We start from the raw sequence: 13617 nt of genomic DNA on the forward strand, positions 1-13617 counted from the left end.
TATCTAAAATTACGTTTAAATAACATACTTACCGTGACCCAAATTTAAGACCCTCCCGGCCTCCCCGCTTCCTGTTCTCCCTGCTCGCTGCGCTGGTGATGGCATATTGCCGTCAAAAGAGGGCGCTAGCCAGGGGGACAAAGGGGACGTTACCTACTTCCGGGAGGTTATCGGCCGTAGTTTTCTCATTTTCTCCGCACAGGCGGATAGTAGTTTGCACAGGACTGGAATGTCAGACCCCTGCCGGAGTCTGCACTAGTTGGGTCACGGTAAGTATGTTATTTAAACGTAATTTTAGATAGAAAATTTCCTTTTTGTTCACCATCTGAAACAAGTGTTTGTTGAACTGAAAGCTGTATGCTGGCATTGTGGAATAATTCCATCTGAAGCAGCCAACATCGATCAACATTTCATTGTTCTTACCCTGTCTTCTTCACAAATTTTTGGCTTCCATAGACAGTAACAAAAACAAAAACACTTTAGTGACATTCCGTTCAAAACTGTTTGAACTCACTCTCTTATTTGCAGGTGCTGTATTTTTCTGCTCCTACGAAGTGACAAAGTACGGCTTCAGCAAGGTAACCAATGACAGATGGATACCTGCAGGTCACATGTTGGCAGCATCGGTGGGAGAAGTGGTAGGTGGGATGTTTGAGATGCAAAGCTTTGTGAGGGGGTAGTTTGAAGTGTTGTCTGGTTTTTGTTTAACTCCCTCCAGACGAAGGAATGCGTGAGCATTCCTACATAAAATGTATTCAGTTTCAGATGATGGAATGGAATAGCATTTTCAAGAAATAAAAATCCGTCATGCGCTGTACACGTGATTTTGTCATTAGGCAAGCAGAGTGCGCTATTCTGGGTCACTCCACAATTGAATGGTATGATTGGCCAGCCTGCCATGTGTGGCCCATCTCGCACACACGCTGACAAAGTCACTGACCAGTCGTCTGCTCGTGTGCCAGCCTGTTAGCAAAGCGGGCTCTTCTAAAAATGTTATGGAGAGAACAAGGCAGCAACGGCAACGTTTTAGTGTTGCCGAAGTACTTGAAATGCTACAAACTGAAGGGTCGGACATTGAAGAGGTGGATGATGACGAAGAAGAAAGTGAATTTAATGCAGAAAGCGAGCATGGGTATGGTGATTCGGGGTGAAAAATTAGCATTATTTTCTACATATGGCAAAACTGTAAAAATAAGATGACAAATTTGATTTATATATATATATGTGTGTGTGTAATAGCTGAACATGTAATAAACAAGTTCTGAAAGTTTCATTTTCTTACTCTGTATTTTGTATTTTTTGTAATTTTTTTTCCAAACCCTTACAAATGGGCCGTCTGTGGGGAAAAGCAAGGGAGAAAACTTGTCGTCCCGAGTGAGTTAATGTGGAAAATGTAAAAAGTGATAGGAGTGGGGTGTTGTTTGAAGTGTTGTCGGGTTTGTCTTTTGTGTGTAAAGTAGGAAATTGATAGGTGTAGAAGAAATACAGGATAGCTTGGCACAAACACTTAAGATGCTAACATAATTTATATAGATCACGTATGCACACACACACACACACACACACACACAGGTATGACCTTCAGTGACGTGGTTGACTGGCTGCACCAACAACGTGGTTCCTCCAGCCTCAAAGTGTTGATTATACATGTAGAACCACAGGGACAGTAAATATAGAGCTATGGTCATGGTGTGACCTCATTCATGTGGCCAGCCACATCTTCCCTCATGCCAAAGTAATCCTCAGCTCCATAGTCCCAGCACGAAGCACACACCACCTGAACACTTTCATCACACCATCAATTAACAACATGCAACAAGCCTGTGAAATGCTGAATACAGAATTCGTTGATAGTTTCCTCACTTTCACAACCTCAACAGGGAAGCCCAAACTTGCTTTATACATTAACCTTATTCACCCAAGTGAAACTGGCACTGATAAACTAATACTAAATTTTAAGTAACTGGTTTTCCCAATTCAGTTCTGAGAGTCTAACCCAACACGGAACACACAAATGACAGCCTTCAGCAGTCACACACATACAAACCATTCAGATTACATCCCAGATTACAGACAGCAAAGCAGGACCCCACCCAATGATTACCCTTTGCCAGAATCCTCCCCTCCCACACAGAGAAAACCACTGGTCACAACGAACATCAAGCGCCACCTCTGATCGCACCTTAAGTGGTCACCCTCCCCCCACCCTCTCCACCACCCCCACCTTCTTACCTGCCCACTCCCCAAGCCCCTCCCCCACGCCCAATGTATGGTGACAACATTCAGACAGCTCAGTCAAATCCACCATCACCACACATACAATATCATGGCATGGGCTTTGTCCCCCCTGTTCAAACAAGAATGCCCCAAGACCCAATGTTTAAACCTGACATTCCTGCCAGTTATTTTTACACATGCCCGCTACTAACCCATTTGAACAGTTCTTGCGTATCATGATGACTTCTTACATGGGTGCTCACCAACTATATCAGAGTTCATTTCCATGATGAGGATGCATGTGTGCGAGTGCAAATATGAATGGAATGCATGATTGCATATGTGCATGATGCTGCTAGAGGGTGAATGGGTGGGAGAAGATGAAGTGAGGGGGGGAGGGAGTCGGGGGGGGGGGGGGGGGGGGGGCGTCCAGTGAGTGTGTACAGCTCACTGGACTTGGATAGATGTTGGCTTGTCGCTGAATATTTTTGTATTCCTTAGACCAGTTACATTTGGATTGGCTTGCCGTATTAAGTACTTATAGACATTATCTTGGTCAGTGATAGACACCCTGTTAAGTATGTCGTGGGTGGTGGTTGTTCTCTAATACTTGCTTTTTCATCTTCTTTTGCTGTATGTTTTGATGATTCATAATCGTCTGTTTCTTTATAGATATTACATGCTTTGTTGAGTTTTTGGTAATTGATTGTAAGCATTCGCACATGTTGTACATGTGCAATAGTTTCAGTGGATGCCACTTTATTTGTGTTTTAGTCATTTATTGAACCAAATTTTTTCTTGCATTATAGTTTGAGCATATACTACTGGACTGAAACTAATTCTTGTGTGAGAAGCACCTATATTTTGTATATGTAATTAACTCCTACTGCCATACAACACTCAAGATACATGGCCCTCACAAGAAGGGCTTTGCATAGGATGTCTAAATATCACTAGTGCCAGAAATAAGACCGATGATATTGCAACCATTTTGCATAACAATGGGTTGATTTTCATATTATCTGTGTAGCAGTCTAGATTAACTGATCTAATTCCCGTATTAGTTCTCATATATGCATGCCTAGCTATGATACCATCCAACTTGACCATGTTGGCCTAAGATCAACTCAATAACGTTCAAGAGACTAACACACCTTTGAAAATCATGGCACGGAGTCTGTTTGGATAGAAATTAATCTTACACGTTGTGAACCTATCATGATAGGATTCCTATACAGAAACCCAGCCAAAATCATTGGCTGGTACAAGTTTGATTCGATGATGGATGCAGCTATACCTGAGTCTAAAGAAATTATTCTCCTAGGAGACTTTAACATTGATTTGACAGTACCTGGAACAAAATGGAATATTAGTAATGCTATGTACAAACTAGAACAAATGATCAATTGCCCTACATGTCTCACTGAACACACTGAAAATCTCGTTGATCACATTTACGTCAACACAAAATCTGATATAGTACAAACATGCTCTGTTCAAACTGGCTGTAGTGACCATTCGTCTGTTTGTCTAACTTGGAAAAAGAAAGGTGTCAAAATTCCTAAACCGTGTCTTAAAGGAATCTTTTACAGAAGTTTCATCCATTTCGATATGAATACATTCATCATTGATTTGCTTTATTCTGGTTTAGAATGTGTCTATCAAATTAGAAATCGTGATGATGCCATTAACTATTGAATAAACACATTCAGTTTAGTGTATGATCGACATGCTCCCTTTATAAGAAAAAGGGTGAAACATAAAATAAAACCTCCGTGGTTGACAAAGGAAATATATAATGAAATTGAATTAAGAGATTATTACCACAGATCTAAGAAAGTAGAATTATATAGAAAACAAAGAAATAAAGTGAATTCTGTGAAGTGAAAAAGTAGGATTAGATATTTTCAAAATTTATTGTCTTCTCCCCAGAATTCGAAATTAATTTGGAAAGCCATTAATATCTTGACTAACAAGAACTCAGTGTCTAATTTCCATAAACCAATAAAAGAGATATCACCAGGAAAATTAAACTTTCATTTTGCAAACATTGTCAACAATATAATTGTAAATGACAAGACAAATGAAAACGAACTGAACTACTGAAACAGTACTGTGACTTGAAAAATATCTCGGCCAACTTTGATATACCCCACCTAAGACCATAAACAAAGTATTTAATAGCTTACTATGCCTGAAACAATCTGGAACAAGAGACTTAGATGAAATTGATGGTAAACTAAGAAAGACCAGTGCAGCGTGTATATCAGACATTCTCACCTGTATATTGGTAAACTAGGAAAGACCAGTGCAGTGTATATATCAGACATTCTCACCTGTATATTATTCATGTATTGATAAACAGCATTTCTCATTAAAATTTAAGTAAGCTAAGGTTATACCTCTGTACAAAGCTGTTGACCAAGATAACCCCTCTGGTTATAAACCTATTTCTATACTATCTGTTTTGTCAAAACCACTTGAAAGACATATTTAATCTCACCATTATTCCTATCTCAAGAAATATGATTTGATACACGAAAACCAGTCAGGTTTTCAAGAAAACCACTCCTGTCATACAGCTCTTATACAAATTCTTGAAAGATGTCTTTCAAATATAAAAAAATAATGTGTTCACAGGTATTCTCTTTGTTGACTTTGCTAAGGCTTTTGACATAATTAACCACTCTCTTCTTGTCAGAAAACTCACACATTACAATTTGTCTCATGAGTTGGTTGAAATCAGATCAAGCAGGTCTGATTTTACTGCCTGTTAAATTTGGTGTACCACAAGGCTCAATGCTTGGACCACTTTTATTTTCCATATGTATAAATGATTTGCCATTACATATACAATGCACATGTGAAATGTTCACGGATGACAACTCACTTCAGTCAAATAGTGATAATCCTACTTTATTAATGATCTTCAGAACAGTATAAATAGTTTGGTCAAATGGAGTGAGTAGAACCACATGTCCCTAAATACAGGCAAAACAAAATGTATGTATGTGACTACACAAGAGAAGCGACAAAAAATGCATACCTCCTTTACACCTTAATACATCCAGGGGCAAAAAATTGAAGAAGTTACATCATCTATTACATGCCATTAATAGAATGTAATAATATTGATACATTACCATTCAATACAGAGCCCTAACAAATCTTGTTTTGCAATTTGTAATTTGAAAAATGTAACCAAATTGATCATAAAGGCAAGACATCTAAAACTATTTTTTCTTTCTTTACATCTCAAGAAATACAAGACTTGAATTCTGATGCCTGTGTAAAGCACATTGAATTTTGTGACAATAGTAATACACTTGCTTGCATACTAAATTGCTTATTTCCTTTTGTTTTCATGATAACACCAAAATATTTTTTTAAATGTACGAATGTGGAGACAGATGTGTATATATATATATATGTGTGTTTCTGGTACACATATATCAATAGCATTGGTCCATTTCATATAGAGCACTGTAAAGATTTTTTTCCTCTCTGTGTGTTATTTCTCTTCCTCTCTTTTTCCCTCATTTATTTATCTTTATTTATCTGTGTATCTTCTTTTTCATATTTAGATATGTCCTTCTTCAGATCTATATACACATGAACCTCTAATATATTAATATATAGATCTACTAAGGACATATAGTTAGCGTTCTACTATGTTAATACTAAAATGTTGAATACACAATTGATATATTCATTATGCCTATTTACTTTTTTATGTAAATGTCTTCTGTATTCATGTGAACAATGTAAACGCAAAAAATGAATTAAAAAAAAAAAGTTTGAAAAAAAAGAAGTTAACATCACATAAAGTATTAGGGGTCATGATAGACAATGACCTGTCATGTTCTGATCGCATTGCTAATCTAGGAAAAAGAATTTCCAGAAGAATATACCAACTTAGCAAGGTTAAACATTTTCTCAATCTTCAGTCAAGGAAACTATTTTTTCAAGCACACATTCGGTCTCTCATAAACTATGCATCCACCTTATGGGATAATGCCAGCGAAACCAACCTCAAACACATCAGCTCTTGCAGAAAAGAGCTACAAAACTGATTAAGCTAAAATGTAATACTGTGACAGATACTTACTATAAAAATTTAGTTTAGCATATTCTGAGGGAACGATATGGAAAGGTTTACCTTCCCCCTTAAAGTCATGTTGCTGAAGCAAACATTCAGAAAAGCACTTTAGAAGTATTTGATGGAAAGAACATGATCCCTTCATGTTTTTGTGTGATTATCCTTTATCTGCCTGTCTATATACCTGTCTGTCTGTCTTTCTGACCTTAGACTGTCTCTGTCCTTCTGACTCTGTCTCTCTTCTCCCTTTCTCGACTGTTACCCTTATCCAGCTGTCTGTTCTTGTCTGGACTCTCTCTCCCTCTGCCCCACCCCCACCCCCCGCCCCCCTCTCTCTCTCATTCTTTCTCTCACTCTTTTCTTCTTGAATTAAGTTAATGATGTATGGATGTCGCTTTGCATGCCATAATTGTGTCAGTATCATATGTGTATATTTATTTGCTATTTACGCTTGTGTTATTTTTGTTGTTGTTGTTTTTTGATAGAATTTCTTGTGTGTTACTTGTAATTGTTTATTTCCATATACTTTACTGACCTCCACTTCCCCCATTTCTTCCTTTTTTTGTATTTTCTTCTTCTGTTTTTTTGTTGTTGTTTTTTTAGGGCAGGATGTTCTTTTACCCTCAATAAAGATAATTTTGACTTGACTTGACATGCATGTTCATTTCCTATTTCATTCTTTTCTCTCTCACATTTCCTCTTTTTTCCTGGTTGGCCCTCTCTTCTCTTTTACACTCAATCAAAAATATATTTTTTCTTTTTTATAAACCGGAATTTGAGTTTTCTTGTCACAATTCATTCAAGAACAAAACTGCATGCTTGGCATATGTATCTATCTGTGCACATGATTGTGTTTCTTATAGGGCTCAAAGAGGATAAACACTGAATTACCTTAATTATTATCATTTTTACAGACCGGATGTTTGTTACGGGTGCCTGTGGAAGTTATCAAACAAAGAGCCCAGACTTCTCCTCATCTGTCTTCCCTGGCTATCTTCAAAAGCACAGTAGCCTCAGAGGTAACTATCCAAGCATACAATGTTTTTTCTTTTTGGCCATCAGTTTCAGTGAACAGTTATCAATAGAGGAAAAATGTATTTAGATAAACAGGTTCTTTTTTATGTTTCTGGGTGATTTTGGTGGCTCTGTGGCAAAATTGGTTAGGTGTTGGACTTGATCTTTTGCTCAGGGTTTGAGACAGCATTTTAGCATGATGTGTCCTTGGAAAGGCAATTTACTCCGATTTTCCACATTCTGCCCAGGTGTGACTTAGGCTGGGGAAGGATAAAATGGCATGGAAGAGAGGACTGGGCCCCACCTTTCTGTGCTGAGCCCTAGATACAGTGGATATTAATTCACTGCTCCGATGGTTGTACATGATTTTAATTAGTAGTAACCAAAGGAGGAATGAATTTGAATGTTGTTTTTATGTGTGAATAAAAAAATTGAAGACTGATATTGTATTAATATTATATCTTAATTCAGTAAATAATGTCATTGAAATTTATCAGATATATATATAGTGACCAGAAATTTGTAAAAAAATACAATATGGATTCAACATGAATATTTGGAGGGACGAACCTTGTAAAGATGTGTTAATGTATTTTGAAAAGCACAAGTTGCTTACAGGTATGTTTTATTTATGAAGAATCAGGATAGTGACAGTTGTAATAAATCTTTATTTTACAAGGTTAAAGTACCAACTCACGTATTGTATGCCAGTGAAGGACTGATGAACCAGTGTGACAAAATGCAAGGGGTCCAAATAAGAAAAAGAAAGAAGAAAAGAGGAGAAAGAGAGAGAGAGAGAGAGCCATACAAGCCTATACCCAAAACCTAAACTGGAATCATCATGGCCTGCATGCAAATGGGGTTCACAAAATAAAAAGAAATACACATAAACCAGTAAATAAATCTAATTATCAAATAATGTTCAACATCATATACCAATACAACAGGATATAGGGAAAATTATCACATCCTTATTTTTATCTTTTATAAAGTAACCAACCAGTTGATTTTCCATACCTTGGATGTTGACTTTCTGCCAGAAAAGGCTGACTTTTCTCAGATACGTCAACCCTATTTTCGAAAAGTTGGACTGTATCCATACCTTGGATAAGTCAAACCAATCATAAGTCAACCTTTTTTCTTGGTCCACACAGGATCAGCTTATCCGGAGACAACTGTATATGTATAAGATGCGTATGTACAAGATGTGTATGTCCATGGTAAACTTTTAAAAAGTCATTTTCTCTGGAAATACATCGTCATCACAAAATTTGGATTTAACACAGAAAAAAAAATCTTTCTATACATACCAGTTATAGTGTTTAAGTCTTCCAGATTAAACCATAGGGCTTAACCTCTCAGCTGGCATGGTTCAAGGGTAGAGATCAGCTATCTGCACCACAATCAAGCAGGTTGAAGGTCTTTCCTTTGAATCAGACTTAACTCAGGGAGTCACACAGTCCCAGTAGAGTTCCTCAGTGGGACTTGTTCCTCAATCTGGATTTAATTTTGGGGTTCAAACATTTCTGTTCCCCTTGACATGTTCACCCTCAAAACTACCCTCCTTTTGCTGGCCATGGGCAGGCATAGGAGTGAGTCTGAGTGGATCGCCTCTGAACATGGCTTTCCCAGCTATTCTTGGTGTGGTTCATTTGGGGTATCCTTTTTTGGCCACTGAATGGCTATTCAGTGCTGAAGGCAGTGTATTGTACTGATTGGCTGAGCACATGATGGGTTGAGGCATTTTAGTATTGCCTTTGCTGTGAAATTTGGCTGACAGAGCAAAATGATAGGCCTTGTTTGCACCAGTTTGACATCAAGAGTATATTTGACCAAACAGGAAGTATGATACAAATTCCCCATATTTGGATCAACTTTCACACTTTACACATCATCTGCCTGCAGTAATTCCATCATTAAGACAAAAGAAAATAACTTTAAGCCTTCCAACCGTGGATATGTCCACGGTTTAAGGGTAACTGCATTATCAACTGTCCAGCCACTCAATTGCATACGCTTACTTCATTGCAAATGGTGACTGCCTTGAGTGTTTGAAGCATTATCTCAGCAAGTTTTGGCTCAATTTTGTTGCCGATTTTTTGTTGTTGTTTGTTTCGTTTTGTGAAGTGAAAAGCTGTTGAGTGTGTCAACATGGCTGCCAGGATGTACATACAAGGTAGCTAGAATCTTGTTTGATTTTCCGCACAACATCGACAGTAACAACTAAGAAAACGTGATAAAAAACAAAAGTTATATTGTTGTTATCCTGGTGATGATTACATGCTACAAGGTACATCAACAGGAAGGGCGCTGGGTCATGTTAGAAGTGGGTATAGAAAAAGCCCTCTATTTTAGCTTGAAACCTTTATTTTGGGGTTTTCATTTACTATGAAACCCTTAAGATGAAATCTTCAAGCCGAAATATTGTCTACAGTGAGATTTTGTGTTGTACTATTGTGTAATAGTGTTCGTGGGTGTTTGGATGGGAGGGGGTATGTGAGTGTTTATGTTTAAAACAACATGATAGTGGAGGAAACAACATAATTGCACTTGGTTGTGGTGTGACTGTCTAGTACATTTGCTAATATTCTAGCACCATTACCATCCATAAAGAAACAAACTTGAATTTCCTTCTGTTTTTTTCAAAATATTTTGTGTATTTTTTTTCTAAAAATCTGAGTTATCTTTCCCTGATTGGGAGTTATCTCATCCACTAAGCATTGAACTTATGATAATTATTTTCTCCATTAGTTTTCCTTCAAGATTACATACTTTTACGTACTTTTGAGAATTATATTAATTTTTGTGATTAAAAAAAAAAAAAAGGTAGCTAGTGGTTGGAGATTAAACTGCAAAAATGACATAGTTCGGGAAGCGAAAGGGTTCAAATGGGAGATTACATAAATGGGTTTTCGATTTGTTCAGTCTCCAGCATTCAACTTTCACTGCTTTAAGTTTGACAAACACTCATATCGGATGTTGAGCAGAAAGTCTTATTTGGATCAAAATATATATTGAATGTCCAAAAAAAAGTGAACCTCTTTTTGACAAGTATTTTCTCAGTGATAGAGAAACCGAATTCATTGAAAATTTTCAAACTGATAGAGAAACCGAATTCATTGAAAATTTTCAAACAGCAACCTTAGGGTATTATCAACAAGTCTACAAAATATCTAAAAGTTTGGCCGCAAATTATGCGAGTATTATCAAATTCAAAACAGCATGTCAAAAAATCCAATATCAGAGGAAAACTCACTTATTTCAGTTTATGTTCAATGTGGCCTCCATCTTCCAACATGATTAAACAAGCAGAAATAATTTTTTCTTCCACCAATATCTCCTCCCATGACATAATTATCCTGTCCTTTAACGTCTGCTTGGTCAGTTTGTCTCTCACTTTTCCAGTAAACTTTCTCCTTCAGAGAGTCCCATATGGCATAATCCATTGGGTTACAGTCAGGACTTTGTGGAGGCCATTCATCCTTCTTGATGAATTCAGGTGTAGCCTCCTCCAGATGGGCCTGGGTTACCCTACTTGTGTGTGAAGGAGCCCCATCTTGCTGAAACACGTAATTGTTTCTAGGATAAAGATGCCTACAATCCGGGAGAAGATTGTCATCCAATAACTGAATGTAGCTTTCACTATTAACCTTGGCTTTATCAGTGTCTGTAAAATGAATGTTTGTTTTTCTTTTCCAGGATACTCCAGCTGAAACCATTATCTTTTTTGAAACTCTAAAAGTCTCATGATAGAGGCGAGATGGCTGAATTTTTCATTTCCGTTTCCCATAAACGCGATTGTTTTGGCAATTTTTAGCTATCTCTAACGTAGTCTTTCTTGCCTGTGAAAATGATCTTTTTCACATCAGTTGCCAAGTATCAGTCATTCAAGTTATGGCAGCGAGTTTTTCTTTCCCTGTAACATTTTGGTCCCTCCTTGATACCCGTATCCTCTTGAAGGGCATCAGCTCCAGTTCTTCCACCCTTCTTTGCACAGAAGACTTGCTCAATTGTAAATCGCTTGCAACTTCTCTAAGAGATTTGTGGGTCCCTGGGTTCTCCTCCTGGGATTGAATCAGTTCCTCAACACGGTCCTTGTTCTCCTCCGAACATGCAGTCTTGGATCTCCCACTGCCAATTTTATGTGTTACCGACCATGCAGTGCATATTTTAGTGATAAGTCTATTTACAGTGACATGACTCCACCGCTTGCCTGGAAATGCCTTTACGATCCTTCTTCCACCCCAGCCTTTCTCCTTGAAACAGTTTTCAGTGGTAAGCTCATCACTTTCATTCAAAGGCATGGTTGATCCTTCCAAACTGAAACTTCGGAAAAAATCAATAGACTTGACACCAAGACAGGTTATTTTTAGACTGACACTGGTTGACAGATGCCAATACCTGGCAGCTGGCATGAACATGATGAATGTCACATTGCACAGCTCTGATATTGGATTTTTTGACATGCTGTTTTGAATTTGACAATACTTGCATAATCTGCGTCCAAACTTTCAGATATTTTGCAGACTTGTTGACAATACCCTAAGGTTGCTGTGTGAAAATTTTCAATGAAATCGGATTCTCTATCACTGAGAAAACACTTGTCAAAAAGCGGTTCACTTTTTTGGGGACACCCGCCATATAAGAACTGGTAACATCTTCCCTCTCTCCCTCCCTCCCCACCCCTGTCCCCCTTCCCCCTTTACCCCCCAACCACAACCCCCCAACCTCCTCATGTTTTGGGGTTTTTTCTTGTTAATGCTTATGATTGCATCCCTGACAAGAATGATGAATATGTGTGTTTGTGTGTAGTGTATCTCTGTGTGTTTATAAATGACGTGTGCTGCCCTTGTTCGTGTGGTTTTATGCACTTATATATAAAAAATATGAAATTGACTGTAACCATCAGTACAATATTTATAACAGGGTTTCAAAGGACTATATAGAGGTTACCTCAGCACAGTCACCAGAGAAATCCCTTTCTCTTTGATCCAGTTCCCACTTTGGGAACTTTTCAAGGTAATGTTTTGTTTGTACTTGATATGTCTTTGATTTGTGTAGGAATGATGCATATACACATGGAGGTAGATCTCTCTCTCTCTCTCTCTCTCTCTCTCTCTCTCTCTCTATATATATATATATATATATATATATATGTGTGTGTGTGTGTGTGTGTTCTATTCTATTCTTTTCTGTTCTGTTACCTACCTACCTACCTACCTACTTACTTGCATGGATATTTACCAGATTTCCTGGTGTGTAAGTCCCGTTTCTGTCTGACTGCCACTTGATGCCTGTTTACACACTGGACAGACCACAGTCAGCTCCATTTCTGACATAATACTGACCACAGTAAATGTCGCGTCAGACATACCTGCTCACAGTAACTGCCATGTCAGACATCATACCTGATCACAGTAACTGCCATGTCAGACATCATACCTGGTCACAGTAAATGTCATGTCAGACATAACACCTCGTCACAATAAATGTCATGTCAGACATACCTGATCACAGTAACTGCCATGTCAGACATCACACCTGGTCACTGTAAATGCCATGTCAGACATCATACCTGATCACTGTGTCATGTGAGACATCATACCTGGTCAAAGTAAATGTCATGTCAGACATCATACCTGATCATAGTACATGTCATGTCAGACATCACACCTGGTCACTGTAAATGCCATGTCAGACATCATACCTGATCACTGTGTCATGTCAGACATCACACCTGGTCACAGTAATTGTCACGTCAGACATCATACCTGATCACTGTGTCATGTCAGACATCACACCTGGTCACAGTAAATGTCATGTCAGACATCATACCTGATCACTGTGTCATGTCAGACATCATACCTAATCACTGTGTCATGTCAGACATCACACCTGGTTACAGTAAATGTCATGTCAGACATCATACCTGATCATAGTACATGTCATGTCAGACATCACACCTGATCATAGTAAATGTCATGTCAGACATACATGATCATAATAAATGCCATGTCAGACATTACACCTGATCACAGTAAATGTCATGTCAGACATACCTGATCACAGTAAATGCCTTGTAAGACATACCTGGTCACTGTAAATGTCATGTCAGACATCACACCTGATCATAGTAAATGTCATGTCAGACATACCTGATCACAATAAATGTCATGTCAGACATTCCTGATCTCATTAAATGCCATGTCAGGCATATTTGATCACAGTAAATGTCATTTCATGCCTGACTTGTTCTCAGGAAGAAAAGATCTGAGCACATCACTTCT

General features: G+C 38.0%; 1 protein-coding gene across 5 annotated transcripts in view; it reads left to right on the top strand.

Moving 5' to 3' along the window:
* Window positions 1–13617, top strand: part of LOC143299427 (mitochondrial S-adenosylmethionine carrier protein-like) — a 63230-nt gene that overhangs the window by 26651 nt on the left and 22962 nt on the right. For all 5 annotated transcript variants that reach the window (XM_076612620.1, XM_076612619.1, XM_076612621.1 and 2 more), the window contains 3 exons: window positions 529–638; window positions 7231–7335; window positions 12257–12349. In XM_076612620.1, the coding sequence (XP_076468735.1) occupies window positions 529–638; window positions 7231–7335; window positions 12257–12349 (308 nt within the window). The remainder of the gene's footprint in view (window positions 1–528; window positions 639–7230; window positions 7336–12256; window positions 12350–13617) is intronic.

This window comes from Babylonia areolata, chromosome 25, assembly GCF_041734735.1.
Source record: "Babylonia areolata isolate BAREFJ2019XMU chromosome 25, ASM4173473v1, whole genome shotgun sequence".
In the NCBI taxonomy this organism is placed as follows: Eukaryota; Metazoa; Mollusca; class Gastropoda; order Neogastropoda; family Buccinidae; genus Babylonia; species Babylonia areolata.